Source organism: Lathamus discolor, chromosome 5 (genome assembly GCF_037157495.1).
Source record: "Lathamus discolor isolate bLatDis1 chromosome 5, bLatDis1.hap1, whole genome shotgun sequence".
Classification (NCBI taxonomy): domain Eukaryota; kingdom Metazoa; phylum Chordata; class Aves; order Psittaciformes; family Psittacidae; genus Lathamus; species Lathamus discolor.
In genome coordinates, this window is record NC_088888.1 from 84,888,424 (window position 1) to 84,912,320 (window position 23,897).

The 23,897-nt window shown below is 39.5% G+C and overlaps 1 protein-coding gene across 8 annotated transcripts in view; it reads left to right on the forward strand.

Annotated features, from left to right (window-relative positions):
• Positions 1-8,865: 8,865 nt before the first annotated feature.
• KHDRBS2 (KH RNA binding domain containing, signal transduction associated 2) overlaps positions 8,866-23,897 on the forward strand; it is a 372,973-nt gene continuing 357,941 nt past the window's right edge. For all 8 annotated transcript variants that reach the window (XR_010613228.1, XR_010613227.1, XR_010613229.1 and 5 more), the window contains exon 1: positions 8,866-9,039. Coding sequence is in view for 2 of the 8 variants with exons in the window: in XM_065681469.1 (XP_065537541.1) it covers positions 8,949-9,039 (91 nt within the window). In the remaining 6 variants the exon portion in view is untranslated. The remainder of the gene's footprint in view (positions 9,040-23,897) is intronic.

A 23,897-nucleotide genomic window follows, 5' to 3' on the forward strand; every position in this document is an offset into this window, starting at 1 on the left:
CTGCCTTCAGGAAATAAATAAATAAATTATAATAAAAAAATAAGTATAATTCATTTTCTATGGCAGAGAATATTCCTCTGTCTTCAATTCTAAAGACCAGCACAAAGCTAGACCTTCACCTAGAGTCAGTGGAAGGCAGTGCTGGTGGACAGCATGCTAGGAGGTCCACCAAACTGGAGGACATTTGCTGGAATGTCCTTGTGCCTGATTCAAAGTCCATTGTCAATAACAACACTAATATTAAAACCAGGGGTCCTTCAGTAAGGAAGCAAAAAAACCCCAAACAATAACAAATCCCCCCCAAAAAAACCCGGCCCAACCCATAGTTCAGTATTTTAAAAACTACATGCATTTATGACAATCTGTTTATTTTTCTCTTTTTAGTGGACTTTATCAGAAACATTTTGGAAATATGAAAGGATTCAATTAGCATTGTAAATACTCTAGTCATTTTGGGCAGTCTGTTCTGGGAAGTGATTCCAAAGACCCTCAATAGCTGTCCATTCTGAATTTGAAATATTAGTGTTTTGTTGTATTGTCATGAGCAAGTTATGTTTAAAATAAGGTATATGAGGATGAAAAATAAAATTGCAAATAAAGGAACAGAGAAAAGTATTTTTAGAAAATTAATTATAAAAATCATTTTGAAATAATGAGATAAATCAGTATGATACTGATCAAACTGGGGCAGTGCTTAAGCATAGGTAAGAATGGTATAATCTGTCCTTAAATTTCATCCTCTTAAAAAAAAAAAAAAAAAAACCACCACAAAAAAAAACCACCACGGAGTTCATGCAGCTTTGGAATGACTTATTTTGAAAATTAAATAATTGCAAGATGAGACTGCACTTAATGCTCTATTCAGAAAAAGAATGACTCATCATCCATTTGCTCCGTGGGTGAACTGAGCTTTGCAATAGTTGAGACTAATACAGCAAATCCATTTGATCTGGCACAAATGGGAAATAAACTCCATCATTATGAGCAGATTTAACAACATTTGCTGAGCTTTTGACATTTTCATTCTTATTACTTTATAACTGGTGCTGGTCAGACACTGAAAACATTTCCCTCCCCCATCCCCAACTTGCTCAATATTTGCCTGCCTTTTAAATTTCCCCTAAGTTTCCTGACCTCCTCCATTTATTCTGCACATCTCTAAGAGACCTATTACAACTAAATACTGACAATTTCTCCAAACGCGAACTGCTGGGAGTATTAAAGCCTTTGCTAATGTTAAGAAGAAAGGAGAAGAAAAAAGCTTGCCTTAAAGTTTTGAAACTACTCATGATCTGAAGGTTTTAAAATTTGGGTTCATACTGATTTTTCTAAATCTTATGAATAAGAATGCTCATTGTGAGCTAACAATATTTTAGTCAATGTGGTCTTACCTAAAAAGAGAAACTGTGAATTTAAAAATGTTTTCATAAAGGCCTTGTTCTCTAAGAAAAAAATGACTCACAGAGCTGGTATAGTTTTTTATTCTTCTGAAATGGAAAAGTCTGTATCTCCTGTTGCCCACTAAAAATATGTACTTAGATATGCTCATGGTTTACAGTTAAAAAAATGTTAACTTGTTTTTCAAATATTTATAGTCTTTTATACACCTTCTTTTGTTTACTGCTAAGAGCCTTAAAATCATTCAGTAACTTTTCCAGAAAATGTTTGTGCTATAATCCAGTAAGACTGAAACATATGTGAAATATTGAGTCTACGAGTCCATGATTTCTTAAAAACAGACAAATCTTTACAAGTGGAATGAGTACCACTTCACGGCCATCTGCTGAACTAGAACATACATTGTCAAAAAAGATATTTTCTGTGGGGATGTTGTTTCATATTGGTGGTAACCAGTACTTAATCCTAAATTAGATAATTTACTTGTTCCTAAAGTTTAGGTTCCTATTGAAATGTTCTGTCTATAATAGTTCCTTATACAGAAAGCAGAGAGATTTAGATTCCTTTAAAGGTCCAAAACTTCTTTTTTTTTTTCAAGGTCTTAAAGGTTAGTTACTTCCACTCCTATATTTAATAAGTAGCATTCTTCCTAAACTGCTGAGTAGCTACTATTACACACTTCAAAATGATTTATAATAAAAAAATTATGTACGTTTATACTTAAGAGCATGCACATTTAGAAAGATGTTGTATGGTGCAAAACCCTTCTCCATGTCACATGTGATTTTGAACAAAGTTTCTGGAATATTTAACTGTGGTTTGTATAGTTAGTTGAATTCTTTTTGACCTTTTAATATTGTTAAGCATCTTGAAACTTTAGTGAAGAATTTCCTTTTTTTTCTTTTCTTCAGTTTATTGATAATTTGTATGCCCTGTAGCTTTATAGATTTGTTTTTAAGATTGTCAGATAGATACCATCCATAGGTGATTCTACAGAATCATAGAATGGTTTGGGTTGGAAGGGATTTTAAAGATCATTTAGCTCCAGTCCCCCTTCCACAAGCAGGTGGTGTGGCTGGAGTACTTGCTGGTGAAGACCAAGGCAAAAAAGTCATTGATTGCCTTGGCCTGGGGTTTTCTTTGTGTACTTCTACATTAAGTGATGGGAATTTACTAAATTCTGTAGAACTACATATTGTAACTGCATAAATAGGCATATGTTAAATCATATGCTGAATTTGCTCCATTTCAGATGTAGCAACATTGTAATAGTTGATGTGGATTAATAAAGATTAATAATTTTACCTTGTTGTCTGACTATGAGCTTTGTGTTCCTGATTAATAAACTAACTAAGCTCAGACAGTTGTCTCTATTGTATCTTTCTTAAGGAAGCAAAGTTAACAAAATCAAGCTGCTAATTAGTCGATTACAGATAAATATTCTCTGAACGAAATTTAAACTTAAGCAAAATCGGATAAATAGCTAAAAATGCATGGCAAAAAATTAAACAAACCAATTCCCCATCAAATCCCCCAAACTGAAATAAAATCTGCAAACAAGCAGAACTGTATTGTATTATCAGCTTTCTTGCATCCATGCCTACAAGCTTCCTTTTCTTTGCTTTCTGCTTCGGATAAAAGTTCACTTCCTAAATGAAACAGTAGAAGCAGCTTGTTACATTCATTCTGCATTTTTCCATATGTAATTTAATCTCTATATTTCTAGTCTATACCCTTTGCATCCTCTAAACCATTCTATTCTCCCTTGGGTATAATACTTACTTCAGGTATTTGTAGATATACTTACATTTAGATAAACTATACATAGGCACATGTCACCTTTTTTTCCTCAGATAAATTCTGTCATTTTATTTTGAGCATTGTTTGCCTTTCTACCCCTATATGCCTGAAGTAGAGCACATTTTGTCATGCAAATCATGTTCACTTTTTGGAAGACTTATTTTTAATTTCCATTATCAGTTACATGATAAAAAACTCCGCTGGTCTCTTTATTGTTATACACTACTGAAATCTGTTGGAATTAATTTGAACCAATGTTGTTATGTACAAGATAAATGTTTAGGTCTGATCTAGTTGTTGACTCCATATCCAGAGGAGAGAAATCAGATTTTGCATAGGATAACCCATCTCAACAAAAAGGTCAGATGAATAAACTGCTGGAAGAGTCTATTTCAAACTGTAGGTGTCTGTGGAAACTCAAGTAGACATAGGCATCTGATTTTTACATGCCTAAAGCTGAGTAACACCCAGTTTCAGTAACTCTCTGTGCTGAATAACTGGTGCTTAACTGAACTGAAGGATTAGCTCAAGATAGAGTCATCGGAGTCTAGCAATGTTAGTTCAATTATTCTAAATTACATATCACCTTCTTTGTACCTCAGTTTGGTTATTTACTATTGTTGTTATCCTTCAAGGGAGAAATTCGTATTAAAGGGAGATTTGCATACTGGGAATGGATGGTGGGAACAATAAGAAAGGGAAAAAGTAAATGAAAGGTACAAACGGAATCATTTAGCATTGTGTGAAAGGAAAATTAGAAAGCAATATATTCGGAGGTTTTGTACGAAAAGTATCAGCTTGAATCTTGGAGGTAAGGATGAAAGGGAAATTCAGACATCTATTACTTACTGCTTGCAGTGAGGTTAGAAGAAACAGGTGAAGTGGATACTGCTATGATCACTGAGAAGATTTTTATGAAAGTGTTTGAGCTACCTGCAATGGATAAGCTGTAATATAAAGGTTAGAAGAAACAGCGGAGATAGAGCTTCAAACACAGGCAAGCAAAATATAAGATCAGGTGTTTACCTATAAGTGGAGACAAGAAAATTATAGGCAAGTCATAGACTCTCAAATTCTCTGTCAGTTTTGGTAGCATCACAGGGAAGAAAGAAAACAGACATTCTAAACTGTGTTTTATTCTTTGCTGTTCATTTCTATTTAAGCACTTTTTTTTTCTTCGACTGCTTTTTTATAGTTAATTATTTTGGTTAAAATTTTCCCAAATTAATGATAAAGGAGATCTTTCAGTGAAGCTATGCTTCCTTCCATGGCATTTACCATGGGTTACCCTTTCAGTTACTTCTTTTTAACATGTCAAGAATGCTAAATATGAACTCGAGCTGTAATGTACATAATTTTATTTGATATGTGTTTTGATAAACTAAGAATTTGTAATATGGGTATCATAAACCAAGTTATTAGTCAGCATTCATTGTGCACCTGGAACTCACACTGAACTCTTCTGGAGTCCTCATGTCACCAAGTTTTTTTTATCTTTAATGTCTTGGAAGGAAATAAGTACAGATAATTTTTTAACTGAAGCTGATTTGTATGATTTATATAAAGTCTAATCTATGTGAATTTTCTCTATTTAAGAAAATCAGTGTTTATTCAGTTATATAAGTGGAGAGACCAAAACTGTACTGAAATTAGGGACTTGACATGGAGACCATTCCACTGAGGGTTGGACTGTACGGCTGAGTCTGTTGTGCTTGGGGTAGTCTGAAGGTGATCTACAGTGACTTGCATACCTGCTGATGCCCATTTCCCTTCTGGATTGTGCGGCAAGGTATTGGCAGTGTGGGTGCTGCAGAGGTGACCTCTGTAAGGAGAAGGCAAGCCAGTTCCAGCCAGACCCACCTCTGGCCAGAGCCCAGTACATCATCCTGTTGTTGTTACATGGAAACAAGCTTTTCATTGACCGTGTGTTCAGGTGGCCCAAGGTTTAGTATCCACAGGCCAGTGGACAGAAATCACATGGATACTGAATACAGACAGCGTCCCAAGAAGGAATTAAATAAACTAAAGGAGGTGGGACATTCTCTCTTTCTTGGACATTTATTGTTACTTCTTTATTCTTTATATTACCAGTTACAATTCCACTTAGGGGAAGGATGTGGTTAACATGGATGATAGGAGAAACTCTCTAGGTTATTGTATTTTCATCTGTAGTCCGTTCAGGAAAGAGATAACCCTTAGCCATAGCTAAAGCAAGTGTAACAGAGAAGAAATTTGAATGTAAATGGAACTTCTGAAATTGAAAACTCTTATCAAATCTGATCTTTGGTGTGTTTATGAGGTCTTACATGTACTCACACACACACATATAACTGTACTAATTTAAATTATTGTATTGGCTTCAATGTTATGTGTCAGAAGGGTAATTCATTGTCATTGTGCTTACATTGCACATTGCATTCATTCTATTGCATATTCTGAAAAGATTTCATAATTTTTAAATAGCATTTGGAAAGTTGTGAGATTTTCCTGCAATTGTTGGCTTCTACTGCCTTTTGACTTCAGTGCTACATGATAGTACACATATATTTAGTTGGCAGTGGTAAAAATACGTAACGATTATTACATGTTCTGTCTTCAAACAAGCTATAATCTGGTATACTGTGATCCACTTCACTCTCAGACCTAATAAGAAAATATAGTATAGATAAACTTTAATTTGGCTTGACACTTGAAACTAAAAAGTTGTAAAATGTGTCTTTGGCTTTTAGTAGCTATGAAAAAAAAAAAAAGATCTCCAACTAGCAATGAAGTCATGCTTAATGTCATTAGAGGTCTATATTTCCTGTCTGACAGATTTTAATGCCTTTTTTTTTTTTCTTTTTTAATGAGGTATAAGGTAAAATTCAGAAAAGCATCTCAATGGCTTCGAAGAGTAAGTATCACTGAAAGTCAATTTAACTTTATAACTTTTGAAAAATGAACTTACAGGAAACTTGTCTCTGTCTAGTTGGCTGTAAAAAGATGTGGAAGCAAATCTGCTCTCTACTCTTTTGACCAGAAAAAAATGAGTTAGATGAATGTAGCACTTCCCACTGTTCAATAAACTTAAAGGTGTTTAAATCAAAGCTTCCTCTGATCTAAGTAGGTTAACCACAATTAAACAGACTAAAGCAACACTATTTTTCTAACACCCCAGATGGAAAGCCCCCAACACTCATTTTCTGCATACATGACCATATGGCAAGTTTCAAAAGACCAGGATTGCTTTTGAGTGAGGATGGCTCAGATTCATCTTGTAGGTACTTTATGAGAATACACCTATCGATAACCAGTCTTCTCTCTTTCTGAATGAAGGGGCACTAGCCTGGCTTATTCTAATGAACAGAACCATAGAAGTATGATCTGAAGACAGAGGTGATCTCTCAAGCAAAACACTCCTGAGCTGTGTTGCAAACAGTATGCCATTTCTTGTTACAGTGTAAAACGGGAAAGAAGAAAAGCTATTCATGTAGTAAAATGAGTCAGGTAAATTATTAATAAAATATCTTAGTTTTATCCTTCTATTTGTTTTATTTTAGTTTTCTTTTTTTTTTTTTTTGTTTGTTTGTTTCTTTGGGTTGTTTTTTTTTTTTTTTTCAGCAGGACTTAAGTCTTCCCTTTATCTGCACACCCAATTTATAGTAAAAGCTGATTGCCAAGTAAGCCTTTCAATTTTGCTATCAGTCTTCTCTGCTTCTTAAGTGTTTCACAGGTTTGCTGAAATCAACTGTTCACCTGCTGCTACTCTTTCTCATCAGGGAACATAGTTCTCAGGTATTTTATTCTCTGCTCCTGGAAATCCTATAGAATAACACACTGGTCAGTGACATCCCCTACATATTCTTGTAAACACATGTAGTCTCTCAATTATCTGCATGCTGAGTGGAAATTGTGTAAAGGTTGGCTGCATATATATTAGGATTTTGAAAACATCACAGACCAAATGTTTATGCAATGGCTGTGCAATGTCTTCAAAACCTGTCGATGTCCTTACAGAGTTTCTGTCTTGATTTTTACCTTTCTTTGTTCTTTCATTCTCTGCCAAGAAAAAATATACAAAAAATTATCCAAACAGCACAACAAAAAAATCTTGAGATGAACAGTAGCAGGTGACTTACAAGTTTATTATTCTACCAACTATTTGTTTCATTAGAATAAATATTAAGTTAGTAGTCTTAGTGGCTAGTACGAAGAAAGAATTTCACATGGGGATTGTACGTAACACACCGTGTTGTGTGGTTGACTGTTTGCTCTTGAGTTCCCACAAATGAAGTTTTAACAGCTTAAGGTGAGTTAAGCATCTTTTGTTTACCCTCAAAGTCAAACTATGTTACTAAATTGTCTGGGGAAAATCCTGGATAAATATAAACTATAGTAAATGTATACTACAAGCTAAATTCTAATTAAAATCAATTTTATTTACTCCAAGTGTACGCACTTTAATTGCAGAGCAGCTTTAATTCCGTGATGGGGCTGCAGAGAGCTACTCCTGAAGGGGCAGAACGGCAATCTCCGGCGGCTGTCGCCCCTTCCCTTCGGGACCGCTGGGCACCGAGCCGCAGCCGTGGGCGGAAGACAGTCCGTCTGGGGCGCTGTTGAAGCCGCCGTGCCCAGTCGCTGATGATCTGATTACACCCTCGGCGGAGACGCCGCCTGGCAGCTCCAGCTCCGGGGCGGCACCCCGTCACCGGAGAGCTGGCGAGCCGAGGAGCGCGGCGGAGCTCGGGGAGGGCGCTCCGAGCTTCGCGGGGGCCGCAGGGAGGGCGGGCAGCGGGCAGCAGCGGGCAGCAGCGGGCAGCACCGCCGCTCCGGCCCCGCCCGCGGCTTCAGCACCGCGGACAGCGCCCAGCAGCGGGGCAGCGCCGGGCGGGCGGGCGGGGGTCCCGCGCACGGCGCGGCAGGCACGGCGCCACAAGGGGAGTGCGCGGCGCGCCCGCCGGCACGCGCTCCGGGTGGCGCGGCGCCGCGCGGGCACAGCGGCCGCGCAGCGTGGGCGCCGGGGCCCGCGCAAGAGGCAGCGGGCTTGCACAGGCTGAGGGCGCGCGCGGACACACGCGCGCGCGGCCGCGCAGGAGCGCGACCCCAGGCGCAGCCTCAGCACCCAGACTCGCGCCCCGGCGCGGCGCGGCGCGGCGCACCGCCGCCGCGCGCGCCTTCACGCGCCCCGCAACACGCGCGCTCGGCCTCCCACGCGCGCAGTGGCACACACCGGGGCAGCGCACCCGCACCCGCACCCGCACGGCCAGGCACACGCGCACCGCCGCCCCGCCGCGCGCAGCTACATGCCCACTCCCGATACCCTCAACGCTCCCCCGCCCCGCCGCCACGGGGCGGCCCGCCTGCCGACAGCCTATGGCGCGGCGGGTCCCCCGCGCGAGTCCCCGCCTGCCGGGGCGCAGCTGCCAATGGGAGCGCCCGGAGGGCGTGGCGCGCCTGGCCCCGCCTCCTTAGTTAAGGCCGGCGGTGGGCGAGGGCGGCTCAGTGGCGGGGGGCGGGGTGTAAAGGCGGGGTGCCGCGCGCGGGCAGCGGCGGGCGCTGGTTCGCGCGCTGCCCCCACAGGGCTCCCGCGAGGGGAAGGCGGAGGCGGCGCCGCTGAGGGCTGCGCCCCGCCGCGGGAGGGGCGGGCGGGCTGCGCACCTGCGAGCGGCGAGACCAGTGGGGCGGGCGGCGAGGAGCCGACCGGAGGCGCGCAGCGAGCCGGCGGCCGCGCAGCCCGGCCCGGCGTGCCCAGGCGCCGCGGCCACGAGGCGATGGAGCAGGAGAAGTACCTGCCCGAGCTGATGGCCGAGAAGGACAGCCTGGATCCCTCCTTTGTTCACGCGATGCGCCTCCTGGCAGACGGTAAGGCTCCGCTCGCCGCGGCCCAGTGGCCGCCGCCCCGCCTCTACCCCAGTCCGGGGCGCTCCGCGGGGCGGGGGCCTCCCTTCGTGTCGGCGCACGGCAGTCCTGGCCGGGCGCCCGCGAGGGAACTCGTGTGTCCGTGCCGGCGTCGGGCCGGGAGGCGCGGCCCCGCTCCCCCGAGCCTCGGCGCTGAGGCGGGGACCTGGCCGCGAGTGGACGTGGCGAGGCGCGGAGCTGCCCGCGGCCGGGCAGCGGCAGTTCGTGGGGCTTATGTGGCCCCGGGCGCCGCGCCGGGCTTCTCGCTGGGGCAGCCCGTCAGACGGGGCTCGGCTGCGGCCGCCTCCGCTGACCGAGCGTGTGCCTCTGCTCCCCGCCTTGGGAAACGGGCTGCCCTGGCTGCGCGGTGGCGGTGCACAGCCTCCGCTGTGCTTGGCGGGCCGCTGCGGGAAGGGCTTCCGTACTTCACGGTCTTATTTACACAAAGGCAGACGCTGGTTTCTCATTAAACTCATTATTTCTTCTTTCTCATGCTGAAGTAATACGGTCTGCATGGTAATGCTATTGTGCCGTTAATGGGACACTATTCTAGTTGACTGCGCAATGTCAAGCATTGATTGGATATGGCTTATCAATTTCATGACACTGTTTCATCCAGGACATTGAGCACTTTCTCTTGGTATCGTATGAGGATCCGGAATTTACTGCTTGTAACATTTTGTTGTTCATCATAATTTATTCCGCTTTCCTTGCTTTATGTGAGCTAGTTCTACTGGAGATTCTTGATAAAAGTTTATCTTTTTGTAACTACTTAACATAGTTATTGAGTGGAGGCCTCCTGGTACAGCATTTCAACTGCTGCGGAAGTGTAACCCAGTAATTTTTGTTATACTTCTGTTTCTTCTGAGATATATAATAGTAACTTCAACAATCCCTGTTAAACTTGGAACCTAATGTGAGAAAGTATTAAAGAACAGCACATAAATGACGACAACCTATCAAACACTTGACTGAAGCTAATGCAAAGAAGTGTATGTTTAGGCCCTTGAGAGAGTCGCAAATTGAAATAAATGCACATTCAGAGGTGGTGAATAATTTCCAAAGTTCTATTATATCTTAAGGAAAGTCATAATGGATTAAAGCTTGGACTGGCAGTAGTAATTGTCTGTGTCTTGTCAGCAGTCTGTGTAATTACTATTGACTGTGAATGAAGATACTGAGTCCAGGTTTTGTTTGAGTGCTTCTGTTTGATAGCTTGGAAGTTCAGTATGAATACTGACACATTTAGCACGCTTGTGTCATAGCTACCTTGCTGCTGAAGGGGCAGCCACGCTACTTGTCACAGTTGTTTTTCTCATAAACATATGACAAAGAAAGCCCTTATTGGAGGGATGTATTTTTTGCACCTTGCAGTTCGGTCTTTTCCCAGAAGGGGGAGGTATCTACTGAGAGTGTGTGCTTGTATGCACGGGGAAGGAGGAAAATGCACGAAGGACCAAATCGAAAGTGTGCAAAGTAAAGTTAAAAGCGGGGAATAAAATAGGTGTTTCTAGGCGTCAAGTCTGTGTGTAAATTGTATTTTGCACAACTGAGATCGAATAAATGATTAGTTTTCTCATTCCTTCTTAGTATAGCGAGGACTGCATGTGTTTTAGTGGATTTTTAAAAGATGAAGGTGAGTTGCCTGTAGGGAATGCTAATGTCAGATTCACACCAGATACCTGGCATTATCTTTCAAAACACCATCTGTCAGGCTTTCTAGAGATTCATTTTGGAACCTAATATATGATGGCTATTAAAACAGTTTCATCAAGTTAAGAGTATAGCTACTTTAAAGAAACAAGAATTAATGTACTCGTTGCTGCTGGATATAAATAGAGGGGCAATGTATAGAACTGGCAGATTTATTTTTCTTTTTGAATGCCCAAAGAACATGTCTGTGGTGCAAGGATCTTGGTAATGTTGTATTTCTGGCAGAAGCACTGCTTCACTACTCTGGATTTCTTTTCTTTAAAATGCAATGTACGCTCAACTACATATATAAAAATAGTGGCCAGGTGTTATTTTTCTGGTATACTAAGCTTTCTTGATTGCCAGTAGGTTTTGTATGAAATGCCTGAGTGTGGATTTGAAGCTTTTTGCTTCAGAGTCGAGGGCCTCAAGCATTCATGCTGACTTGAAAGTGCTGTGATTTTTCATGTGTGTTGGTAGAACATGAGGTTGAGAAGAGACATGCTGCTGTTTGAAGCTGCAGATGGGCACACAAGTGATAGGCATTCCAGAAATATGTGTCAGTTTATGATGCTGGATTTTTTCAAGATATGACCCCATGTTTTTCCCTCTTGTTTTTTTTTTTTTTGTTGTTTGCTCGATTTATTCTTTTTCCATGTGTGTTTTGGTGTACTTAAGTAATTTGTTGCCTTTAAAATGAGTTATGTTTGTAATACTGAAGTCTATGTCCTACAGGCTGACCTGTGTCAGGTACATGCTTGAATTGGTAGCTATTTACCCATCACCACTGAGGGATCAATAGAAATTATTTACTTTAGCCATTATTTGGGTTAGAGCCTGCATGGTGCAATGTGTGGTGAAACCCACAGAAAAGGGACGTTTCCTGTGGCAGAGAGTTTGCATACTTGCCAAACAACACAAAAAAGGATGAGGAATGTGTATCTAAGAAGTGCTAGAACCATCTTAGATATAGAGTGTGAACACATAAGCAAATAATTTCTCTTAAAAAAAAAAGAAAAAAAAAAACAGTGAGGGGAACATGTGGTGGATTCTGAAAATGAGCCCAGTCTCTAAATGATTAATACAGTGTCTTAATTGGAAGATATTTTATTCACCTTGTGTCATTACCTGTTTAATACAGAAGTGATTCCTACATGATTATTACACTACTAGAAATGGAAAATCCACTGAAGTCATAGAATTGTAAAATGGTTTGGGTTGGACATCTAAGTTCCAAGCCCCCTGCCATAGGTAGGGACAACTTACCTTGTATATTAGAATATTACACTATTGTTATAGTATAATCTAATCAGCAATGAAAACAAAAGACCTGTTCTAATAAGTAGCAAAACTCTAAAGAATAGGCAGAGAGCTTTTCTGTATTAACTGAACTATTTTGTGTACCAGGCTCTACAGTCACTGGAAGGATTACACTGTTCCATGGATAGTTGTAAATGATTTTACTATAAACTGGTTACAGGTAGTTATTTTCTTAGGTAAAATTGTATTACTTCTAGCCAGGCGATACCCTGATCAATGCATGATGTCAGATAAGGCTTGATCAGATGAAAAATACCAGAATTGAAGAGCTCGTTGTTGAGCAGGACCTTTTGTATTTGTGTTTATGCCACAGCACTCTCCAAAGTTCCAGTGACAACTGTGAGGTTCTCCATTCTGGAGCTACTTCTTACCGTGGTAACTAATGAACTACTTATGTGTGTTATTTTTTGCATGTATGTAAGTATTAGTTTGCATTAGGTGTATATGATTATGAATATAAATATAAATGTGTGACTTTAGCAGTGAAGATGTGGATGACATAGAAAGCTACAACCAGCTAAAACTGTTTGGGATTTCAAAACTGGTTTTTTATCAGTGTTTTTTTAATAAGTTGAAATGTCAGCTAATTGTCTATATACTTTGGAGCAAACAAAATTTTATGTATGTCTATATATTTATATGTGTGTGGCTTTGGACTGTCTTACATACTATATTATTAAAGCCAGCTGTGCATTTTGTAATATAAAGTGCTATTGGAAGAGCTGGCCAAAGTAAGATCAGCTCTCCCCATGGAAATATCAACATTACTTGGGTAATGAGGTAGCTAATTTCTCTATGTAATGACAGTACAATTGACCTCATATTTTCATTTGGCATTTGGAAGGCAATAAGAATCAGGCCTTTAACTTTAATCTTAAATCCCTAGATTATTCCACGTGGCATAGCACGAGTTTGTTAAACCTCCAGTCGTGTCAATTAGACTCATACAGCTCAGTGTCATAAAGCTCCTTGTAGGACAGCGCATGATTATTCAAAATGTATATAACTTAGCCTTTACACTCTAAGCATTAGTACAGTCTTTCATACAAGCATGCAATAAATGTTCTAGTCTGAAAAATGCTGATGTAATGCGAGTTCATTTTATTTCGTATTCGGGATTTCAACTAATATGTTGGCTTATGTGGGTTTTGGATTTCTTTGGACTTCTAGAGATTCATTTATTTTTCATCTAAGAAGGCAGATTTAGTTAATAAGTGTATGTTTCTATTAAACCCCCATGATAATAATAAGATTGCTATATGAAAATTATGTATCTTGGCAATTTGGAATGTGACAGTCATCTTTGGCCCAAGATGTGAAAGCTGTTGGTCAAGCCTGTGTCCTGCTAAAGTCAGGCCTCTGCTACTTTTAATTTTTATAAAATTTTCCACTGAAAACAACTTGAGAGAATATACTTGCAAAATTGATTAGACAGCACAAACTAATACATTAGGTATTAATATTAATCTGTGAGCAGTCACATTTCTGCTTATAGCTTCTTTTTTCCTGATGTTTATATCAGGTGAGAAGAAATCTGTGTTCACAAAATAGTTTGTATTAATCATTGTGTACTTTGCTGTCCCAAGAATGCAGTGCAAATAACTGGAAGATTGACTTGGGAAACACTCTGATGTTTAGAGCATGTATTTTAGATACCTTGGTTTCATTAGAAACTAGGTTTAGGTATCTGTCATTTGGATCCTTTTCAATAAAAAAGGAGTAATATCCGTGCAAGCTCTAGACGAATACAAGATACTTAAAATTTCCATAATGCAGTGATGTGCAGTACAAACTTGGTTGAAAGCTTCCTAAAACTAATGGGAATCTCCTGTTGCCATTAGTGTGTTATCAGGCAATCCTTACACCTTACGCAAATATAATATATTGACTGATGTAGCTAATATCTTTGTAATCATGAAAATCAGAAGAATATACTGCAGGTTTTAGAACAGAGTTTTGATTTTTAAATTATTTTGTTAAAGTGTTTTTTTTTTTTGTTTGTTTGTTTTTTAATACATCATGCCGTGCCAACATGGTATGTGTTCATAATCTTAAGAAGCATGCTTTTGCTTTGCAGAATGTGGTGCAGATTGATCCCAGGTGATAACCAGATTTAGGGAAAACAAAAAATACTATAAAATATTACTATAATAATACTATAAAGTGTTAGAATGAATTTAACAAAGCAACCTTTGTAAATGTTAGGACCCTAAGTTGTTAGTCATAAAAGGTGGGCTTGCTTAAGAGCAGGAAAAAAGAAAGAGATTAAAAAGAAAAATAATAAAAACCTCTCCCTTTCAGACATCTGAAGCAGCTTAGGACCATTTGATCTGTGATCTTAGAAAACATGTGCTTTGAAACAGTAAATTCTCTTGCAAAGAGGGAATAATATAAATGCATTAACTGAAGGTTAGGTTCTGATACTCTTGTGTGGTTCACTCTTTAAATGGTGCTATTTGAATCTGTGTAGCCTGCTTAAGGCACAGTTCAGTGCAAATAGTAGAATTTAGTACCTACCATTAAAGGGACGTTCAAAGGCATTTGCAGAGGCTTATCTTGATGGCCATGGCCTCATCAACAGTGTGTGCTGTTTTATGGCAGCATGAATATTATCTTGGAAGAAGTGTTTTTTATTTGTTCTAGGAATTACTTTAGTAAATTTCTTTCATTCTTAATCTCCTTACTGTGTTAATTCAGGGGACATCTACTGTAATCATCCATCTCTTCCCTTATGCCTCAAAAAAAAAATATATATATATATACACACAGCATATCAAAGAATATATATCAAAAGCTGTTGGAGGGTAATCTGCCAACTATTACATACATATATATGTATGTATGCATATACATATATAAAAGGTGGGTGGGTAGTTGAGTAGAAAATCTCGGTCAACTGTTAGCTTCCCAGCACTGAACACCTGTGTAATGTGTAGACTAGAGTGGCCGTTTCTAACCAGGAGGTGGCATGATTGGGCTCCACATCCCAGAATAGAACTTCATTTCCTAGCAACTTCTGGGAGAGGGCTAGTCTGGCCTAACAGATCTATGCAGTTTTTGAGCACCGGATGCATGGTTTTTCTCCTTTAAGCAATATGCAGACAATACATATTGTCTGATAACTAGATTTTTCTCTAGCATGCTGGGCTATTGAATAGTCTATAAAATTTGATACGATCAGTAGTGACCAGTGCGTAAGTCAGGAAAGGCTGAATATCCACCTAGCTCACCAAAGCAATTCCATAAGAGTGAAACGATTCCTCCATGACGTCTCAGGACACAGGTTTCAAGCTCAAAGTATGAGATGTGTTGGGTCTTATTTTAGAGCACAAAAATACAGCTGTTGTTTGGTAGTTCCTCTCCAAGTTTTATTAAAACAGAAACATATCACAAGCTGTGCCTTGCAGTGTTATGTAGGCTAAACATACTGCCTAGATGAAAAAGTGTTTTCTTGACCTGCAGGGTCACTGCAGTTACCTGGCACTTTGGTTCAGGGGAAGAGTGCCTTTTCAAAAACAAGTAAACAACTGTTTTAGTTTAAGTCTCATTTCTTCAACAGACTGCTGAATTTGAAGGAAAAAATGGTCATGGATGACCTCAAATACACATTCTTCTTTCAAAAACTTTTGAGAATAAATAGGTGCTTTCCTCAAGAATTGGAGGTGTTAATAAAGCATGCATAAGAGGAAAAAAAAATGTGAAGGTGTGCCTTCATCTTTTCTTCATGTTGCATTTTTCATTTCTTGGATGTGTATTGTAGCACAGGGTTAGGAATATCATTGCTCCCTATCAGAATAAGTGAGGAAGCAGAGGGTTTTTAAAACGAAGTAAGTAAAGTAGGGAACTTTAATGATGCTACAGTGCAGTCTTTGGCTGTATAAACAAATAAGGACTTAGCAGTCTGACCAGAGAAATGGAAAATGTTGATACTCTGGTAAAGGTTTAAGGTGCATAGTGTATGGAGTTTTGACCTGTTTCTTCCTTGTACAATATACCTTAAGCGAATATGTTCTAAAACTTCCATCTGTAGGATATAGACTAATGCTGAATTTCATTCTAATCTTTGAGATATCTAAGTGAAAAGTATTTTGTAAGAAATGTGTATTATTATTACTTTTAATACAAAATTGTTCTTTTTAAATTTGCAGGCAAAAATAATCCTGGTTATTACAGTCCTCTGTAAATCCTGTCATATTTTAATTAGAATCCTGCTGGAAATGAGTACAGCTATTTCCTAATCCTGAAAAGGACTAGAACTAATAAAAACTATGAAGAAAAGTTAACTAAGGGTTTCAGCAGATTAATAACTCCATTCAACCCCCCCCAGACCTCATGGAATAACTTATGCCTGTTCCTGATTTTACAAGTTTTGCTGTTAAAATGGAATATTTCAGTTTGAATACTGAAAAATGTATCAAGTGAAATTATAATAATATTGTGATGTTGAAGATCATCCACATTTAAATAACGTAATACAAAGTTTTGATGGCAGCATGTGCTGTAACCAAAGACATCTTTAAAACTTCAAACACTCAGCTGGAAATGGGTATTCCTGTTTGTTCTTGGGCTAGCATGATCCGAAGCCTGAAAGACACAGGGCAGGTCACTGCTGCCTTTGAATTTCTCTGCATGTGCTGAAGTGTTCATCAGATGCTCTAGCATCTGTTTCATGTAAAGGTTGCAGCCAAAGATGTAAACCTCAGAAACTTTTGATTTATAAACTACTTTGAATTTTGGGAATTGATGTAGCTGTTGGGAAAAGTAATACTTCATGCTGGTCTGTAAGAGATAAATTAAAATCTGCATTCCTCCTTCTTGCCTCTGCTTTGGATCTGGAAGGAAAAGAATTCTACTACTTTGATAATAGAAGCAGTTTAGATGTGCTAACTGGTGAAGGCAGTCTTCAGCAAAAACAAAAGCAGGGATCAATTCCCCCGGCTCATAATCTGTGACTTCCAAAGAGCAGCATTACAAATAGAAGAAAAAATAGTTTTCCTGGGAGGTGTGAGCACTGGAGAAAAACAAATCCTCTCTTTGCATGTACCCCTAGTTTAATGTTCTCTAGGATTCAAATGTATGTTTCAAAGCTGTCTTTCAAATTCTTAAAGAACTTGCTGTGAAATCGGGGACTGTGTGTGTATGTTTTGAAAATGGCTTGTGGGAAAATTGAGACTTACCTTCTTGTCTTTCATTGTGTAAATTTTTATGCTCTGTATTTGTTATAATGTAGGCTCATATGACTGATTTTTCTGAGTACTTTCAAGCAGATCAGTTTCTTTTATTTTTGTCTTTCTTGAGATTGCAGTAAGAACTTGGTGTCTTCAGGGGTTGGACCACATATCCTCTTGGGTCAGAGCATGAGTTCAGCTGGGGAAAGTGTGACACTTTTTCCTAAATACTTAGGAATGTGATAATTTGCTGCAGCTATGAAGCTGGCTTCCTGACTTTCCAATTTGCAGCTTAAATTGATTTTTTCCCAATTCTGCTGAAATGAGCATCACCAAACTCTGAAGCGATTTACTGTCATTGAAGTTTTAAGGGTAAATTAAGGAATGATGAAGTGAAGGAAAATTCCAAGAGACCTTTCTCCCTCCCTATGTTCAGTTCAGCAGGAAAATGGAGAGCTAATTTTGGTAAATGGTACTTACTAGCCTGGTGTATCCATAGGACTGGTGAGGTATCTAGCAGATGTGGCTTTCTCACAGATACATACTTGCATTTATTTCACTAATACTTGTATTCAAAGTAGTGGGCTTTACTTTAGCCCATTGTAAAATTTAGAAGTTCTTATACTCATATACTCATATATTCATATATTTATCTTCATCTGCATCCATTTATTGTTACGCTCAAAAGCCCCTGATGGGTAATTGCCATGCTTAATTCTTATATTATGTGGACTTTTTTCCAGATCCTGCACATTCCCATTTAAAAATATCATTGTTCTGTCTCTGTAAATATACTATTGCCGAATGTCCTCTCACTTGTTCTAATTCTATTTTGTTCAGTAGGGGTCTTCCAGTTCCTTCATTGCTGCAGTTACTGGGGTGGTTGGTTTGTTCTTTGCTTGCTGCAAATGGTTCGGTGTAAACACAAATGGATCAGGTTGTGCAAAATCCCATAAGAAATGCTTTAGTGATTAGTGGAAAAGGGATCCATAAGTCACCAGGGAATGTGGGAAAACAGGTGCTCATGTTACTGATTTTGTTACTCTTCTTTTTTCTGGAAGACTAAACTGTGAGGTAACCTGGCTATGTAATAGTTTATGTTGGGTTGTGCATGACAAAAAGGTGTTCATACAGAACCAGCTTGTTAGAATACACAAACCATCTGTTCATCATGAAAATACTCTTGCTGCCTGTCGTGGTTTAAGCCCAGCCAGCAGCACAGACGCACGCAGCCGCTCGCTCACTCCTCCCCCACTTCCTCCCCCCAGTCACGGAGGGATGGGGAGGAGAATCGAAAGAATGTAACTCTCATGGGTTGAGATAAGAACAGCCCGGTAACTAAGGTATGACACAAACCACTGCTGCTACCACCAATAATGATAATGATAACAGAAATAACAAGGGAAGAGAATACAACCGCTCACCACCCACGAACTGATACCCAGCCTGACCTGAGCAGTGATCTAGCCCTTCCAGGTAACTGCCCCCAGTTTATATACTGGGCATGATGTGCTGTGGTATGGAATACCTCTTTGGCTCGTTTGGGTCAGGTGTCCTGTCTGTGCTTCCTCCCAGCTTCTCCTCCTCCCTGGCAGAGCAGGAGACTCACAAAGTCCTTGATCAGAGTGAACATTACTGAGCAACAACTAAAAACATCGGTGTTATCAGCGTGGTTCCCGGCTGAATGTCAAAACCACAGCACTGCACCAGCTACTGGGAAGGAGAAAAATGACTGCTGCTGCTGAGCCCAGGACACTGCCCCACAGTGTATGAACAATCAGAAATTATGTGTCAGGTGCAAGGGAGAAAAGAAGACTTTTTCCCACTGCTGCAAAGACTGAGATAATGTTTTTGTTTTGTTTTGTTTGTTTTTTATGATCAGATGCCAATACCAACTTTTCGCTGTAACTTTCCAGTTCTTGACAGTTCACCTCTGTCTCTTCTCACAGCCCTTAAAGTTTTTTTATAGACAATGTAAAACTAGAATGGAGAGAAGGACGGCTAGGAAAAAAGTAACAGAAAATGCAGGAAGGGTGGAAAAAGGAAAGGAAAATAAAGAGAAAGACTATAAGGGACAGAAAATGATTCAGAGAAGAAGATTAAAATAATGAAGGGAAGAAGTAAATTATGAATTAACAGGTGAAAAATGTTCTGTTTAGGTCTAAAACTGATGAGAGCTTGAAATATTGACCCTTTAATAAGGACTTCTGGAAGGTTTTAATGAAGCCTTATTTAGTTAAAATGGCTAGATAAAAGTAGCTGCTAATAAGCATTTGAAAATCTTATTATTTAAGAAAAATCTAAATCAAGTTTGACTCCTCCCAAAAAGCTTTTGTGAACAGTTATATGATTTTGATACTTTTCAGTTTTATGTGCTCAGAGACACACTATATGTGTCTACTGTATATATTAAATTATGCAGTAATTAAACACAACCATCTATTATCTATAATGCTACCCATTTTATACTAAACAGGAATGGAGATCTTCCTTGTAGTGAACAGATTGAAGTGATAAATACGGAGTTTCTGTCTTTGCTTTTGTAATAGAGCCTTCAGATTCTGGAGTGTTCTAGTGCTATGAGCTTCGAACTTGGACTTTCATTCATTTATATCAGTGATCTTATTACAGATGAGACTGTCCGTGTTCTGCCGTTTCAGTGCTACTTTTCCAGGTTGTTCCTTTGCATTGCCTTCCCCTTGTAACTGATGCCTCCCTCAGGCTTTCTGTAAGCAGCTGGTATAATCAGTGAACTTCACAGCGTCAGCCACTTTCATTCTGTTTTACACTCTTCTCCTGTCCTCAGAAGCAATGTGAAGAAGAGGAGGTGTTTTGGTTTTATTTCACAGGAGACTTGAGCTGGAAGTAAAGGTGGCAGCTTCACTGGAGAAGGATGTCAGAAATGTTGAGTAGAAGGCATTATGGTGGGGGGGAAGTGGCAAGTAACTGGATAGCGTATGTTTAGAAGAGGGGAAAATTGGTTGGTAGGAGGAACTCAGAAAGATGAAGCAGAGCACATGGAAGATGTCAGAATGAAAATTAAATTGGATACTTTATTTCTTCTTTAAAGTGCATAATTTTGATCAAAGTGATATACTTCACTTGCTACATGTTCTACTTATCCATGCACACAAGTGAGTAGTTGCTGGGTGTGTACATATTTAATTTTTTTTTTCCTACCCCAAAACAGTGGTGCATATAATACAGTAGCAGTAAAATAGTGCACTATCTTATGGAAGAATCTTTACTTCTGTCATTTGGTTACTCACGTTTTAGGCCATAACCCTGTGTCTGCCCCAGTGTGTGGATAACTCAGTGTAACACTGCTAAGGCTGCTTTGAAAAGATGATGGTATTCTTCAGGTGAGGGGTACTTCAAGGCAGACTGTTCCAGGACTAGTGACTGTATGTCTTGAGTCCATAGAGATGTACTTAACTCAGGTGCTGGAATTTCAGAACATTCTGATGTATCCCTGTATTAAATGTAATTCATCTTCCAACAGAAATATGGTTCAAAGTGTGTGTGTTACCACACCTGGAATTACTTAATAAGTTCTCAGGGTGAGATGATGGTGAGTGTTTTGTCCAGCCTTCTGGGGTTTCACAAAGGAAAGGTTAGATATGTCGAGATTCTGCTGAGAAAGGTGTTCAGCTGTGGTGTCTGCAGCAGATGAGAGAGCAGAAAACTTCAGTGATGTGAGTACCAATTCACAGGTGGCAAACTGTCCTTTGAAACAAATTTCTGTGCTATTGGTAAACTGCAAAAAAAAAAAAATAAAATAGAGGTGATAAAAAACGGCTTCAAACTGCAAATCATAAAAAGATTGCATAAAGCAATGGATTAAAAAAAGGGATCTTGAGTGGCAATTTCAAGGTAAGATTGTTTTGCATATCAATTTTTGCATTTTACTGGCTTGCATGGTGAAAGAGAACAACTGGAATGATACTAATTGAGTCATTTAAGCTTAAATCAGCATTAATTTTCTCATCTTATGTAATAAATGTAATTAAAAAACATACACATTTTGTAATGCATTGGAAGGCTGTGGTACAGTTTATTGTAAGGCTTTTCTGGCTAGCACTAGTACTTACAGTAGTGCTCATTAAATGGTAATTCAGGTTCATTCACTGGTTTAAAACAAAGTAGTAGAATGAAAATTAGGAAAAGATACAATGCAATAAGATTATTCTCCCCACCCTCTGATTGCTTAGTAGATTCTACTCTGGGATGTCAGAAACACAAAGTGTTGAAGTGTGTCATCTAACTGAAATTTCAGGTAAAATGCTTGTCTTCCTGTTGCTAGCGCTGGTGTGTAGATGTGTGCTGCTTGTATCTTGTGAGGCAGGTGTATACCGGTGAAAGTCCCGCAGCCTGTCTTCTGCTGGTTGTGTAGGTCAGTCTGCCTCTTGGAGCTGTTCTGCTGACAGGCAGGGTATGCTACAAAATGACCACACACTAGCTGTTTAGTATGCACAGCTTATTAAACAAGCACACTAAAGCAAACAAGCACATTAAAACAAACAAGCACAGTAACACTGATCAGGTATATATATATCTATGTATACATATAGCAAACAAGCACAATGAAACAAATCAGAGATCTATATATAGGGAGTAAAGTACAGAGGAAAATTACCAATGCATCAAATCATTACTGCGTAGAGAGAACAGAGATTAAAAAGAAATACGTCACCAGTTACCACCAAATCATCATACAGGCCCACACTTCAGGCTGGGAAGCCCCATTGCAGCTGATGCCAGGAGTCTCAGGTAATTGGGAAAGTTCCTGCTGTGGTCTGTCCACCCATAGGTGAGGCTTCAGATTTAGCTACAAGAGGATTCTGCTTTTATAACCTTGGAAAAACAACCAGCTTTATGTCAGATCTGTAATTGTTTACTCGTGGGGCCCTGCAGTTTCTTACGATCTCCCTGTTGTCTGCACTGAGAGTGTTGGTCAGGTGCCCTGATGCGGCCAAATAGGGACAGCTGCACATCTGTGTTTTCCTGCCTCTTTCTGACAAACAGTCGCAATGAGCATAAACATATATACTGCTCCACTGAATACAGTTGGACAAAAACATTTACTTTATGTCTCTGTCATTAGTGGAAATGAACTCTCAGCTGTGTTCCCATCCATAACAGGAGTGTAGTGCTACTCTCCTCCCTTTCACATGTTTTTGTTTGTTTCTCAAGAAAACAAGGATAAGAGAAGCGATGCTGTGTGTTGTAGTCTTGTCCCAGCATTGAGCTGGATGAAGACCAGAGCTGGAGCTTGAATTTGTTTGACATAAGTTTGACTTAAATGAAATGTTGACCACATGTAGCACTCCAAGTCAGATTGTGGTGTTTGTTCACTTTAATTTCCTCGTATAAATTAAAATCCTGGGGGATAGATGCCTGCATTAGTTTCTGGCAGTTTGAGCCTTACTACTAAAAAACCTTTTTCTTTTTTTTGGTGGTGGTTTCTTCATTATTTGTCTCATTCTTTAACAGTCTTGATTGGGGATCAGAATTGAACTTCAGAACCATTTTAAGAGGCCATTTCATTTTTTTTCTATTATTTTTAAATATAAATTTTTTTTTCACTGTAAGGGTTATTGTCTGGGATCTATCTTAAGCCATATTTCTCTATAAAATGACTGAACAATGAATTACTACAGAATATTCCATGTCAGATACAGCAGATTAATAAACTAAAACAATTGATATGGAGCATATTATACTATGCATAATAGCATCTTCTCCTTAGGTTATTTCAGGAAAGGAAGAACAGTAATCTAGAAAACCCCCAAGTTCTTGCAGCTTTATGGTTCAATTTCTCCTGCCCCTTTCTCTCCTCCCTCCCCCCAGTCAATACAATCATATTTTTTCTGATGGTATTCCAGAGAGATGATTTTTTTTTTTTTAATGTGACAACAATAAGGGTGTTTTTCCGTTTGACTTTATTTTTGACATGGGCTAAAAGCCTTAATGTTTCCCTCAGTGCAGACGCTAGGTTGATAAATTTCAATGAATGTTCCGTAATCTGTCGTGGTTATGTTCATGTATGCCTAGCATATTCGATTTAGAAATCATGATCTTGGAAACTGAGACCAAAATTTTGTTCTATACCAAGTGCTTTACCTGAAGTCCGTAAAGTGCTTGGCCTTAATGCTTTACCTTAATATAGCAAGTGAAAATTTATTCAACCATCTTGTGATAAGCATTCTCTTCAGTAACACTGGCAGTATGAGTCCCTGTTTTATGTAAAGCAACATTACATATGGCTTTTGGTTTTCCTCAAATTCTGAAGAATTGTAGCTGCCAGATCTTTCCAGACTAATTTATGGTCACTTTTAGATCAGATTGCATTAAGAACATCTAGTTTGATATGTGTCTCCTATTGAATCCTGCTTATGCATAGTAACAGTTTTTATTGCATGCGAAGTACAAAAGCTGTTGACCCTTAAACTGTTGTAGGTGGGCTATTTTGGTACATTCCAAGCTGTCATGTGGCCGTTTTGATCATGTTTATTCTGCAATACTTAGAAAATTAAGATTGTTTTACTACGTAATTTCTTTTATTGTTACTTCATATTTAGATTTGCTTGTTTTGTACTTTGGTCAGGACTGGTCATCATTGGTTGCTTCATATGGTTGCAT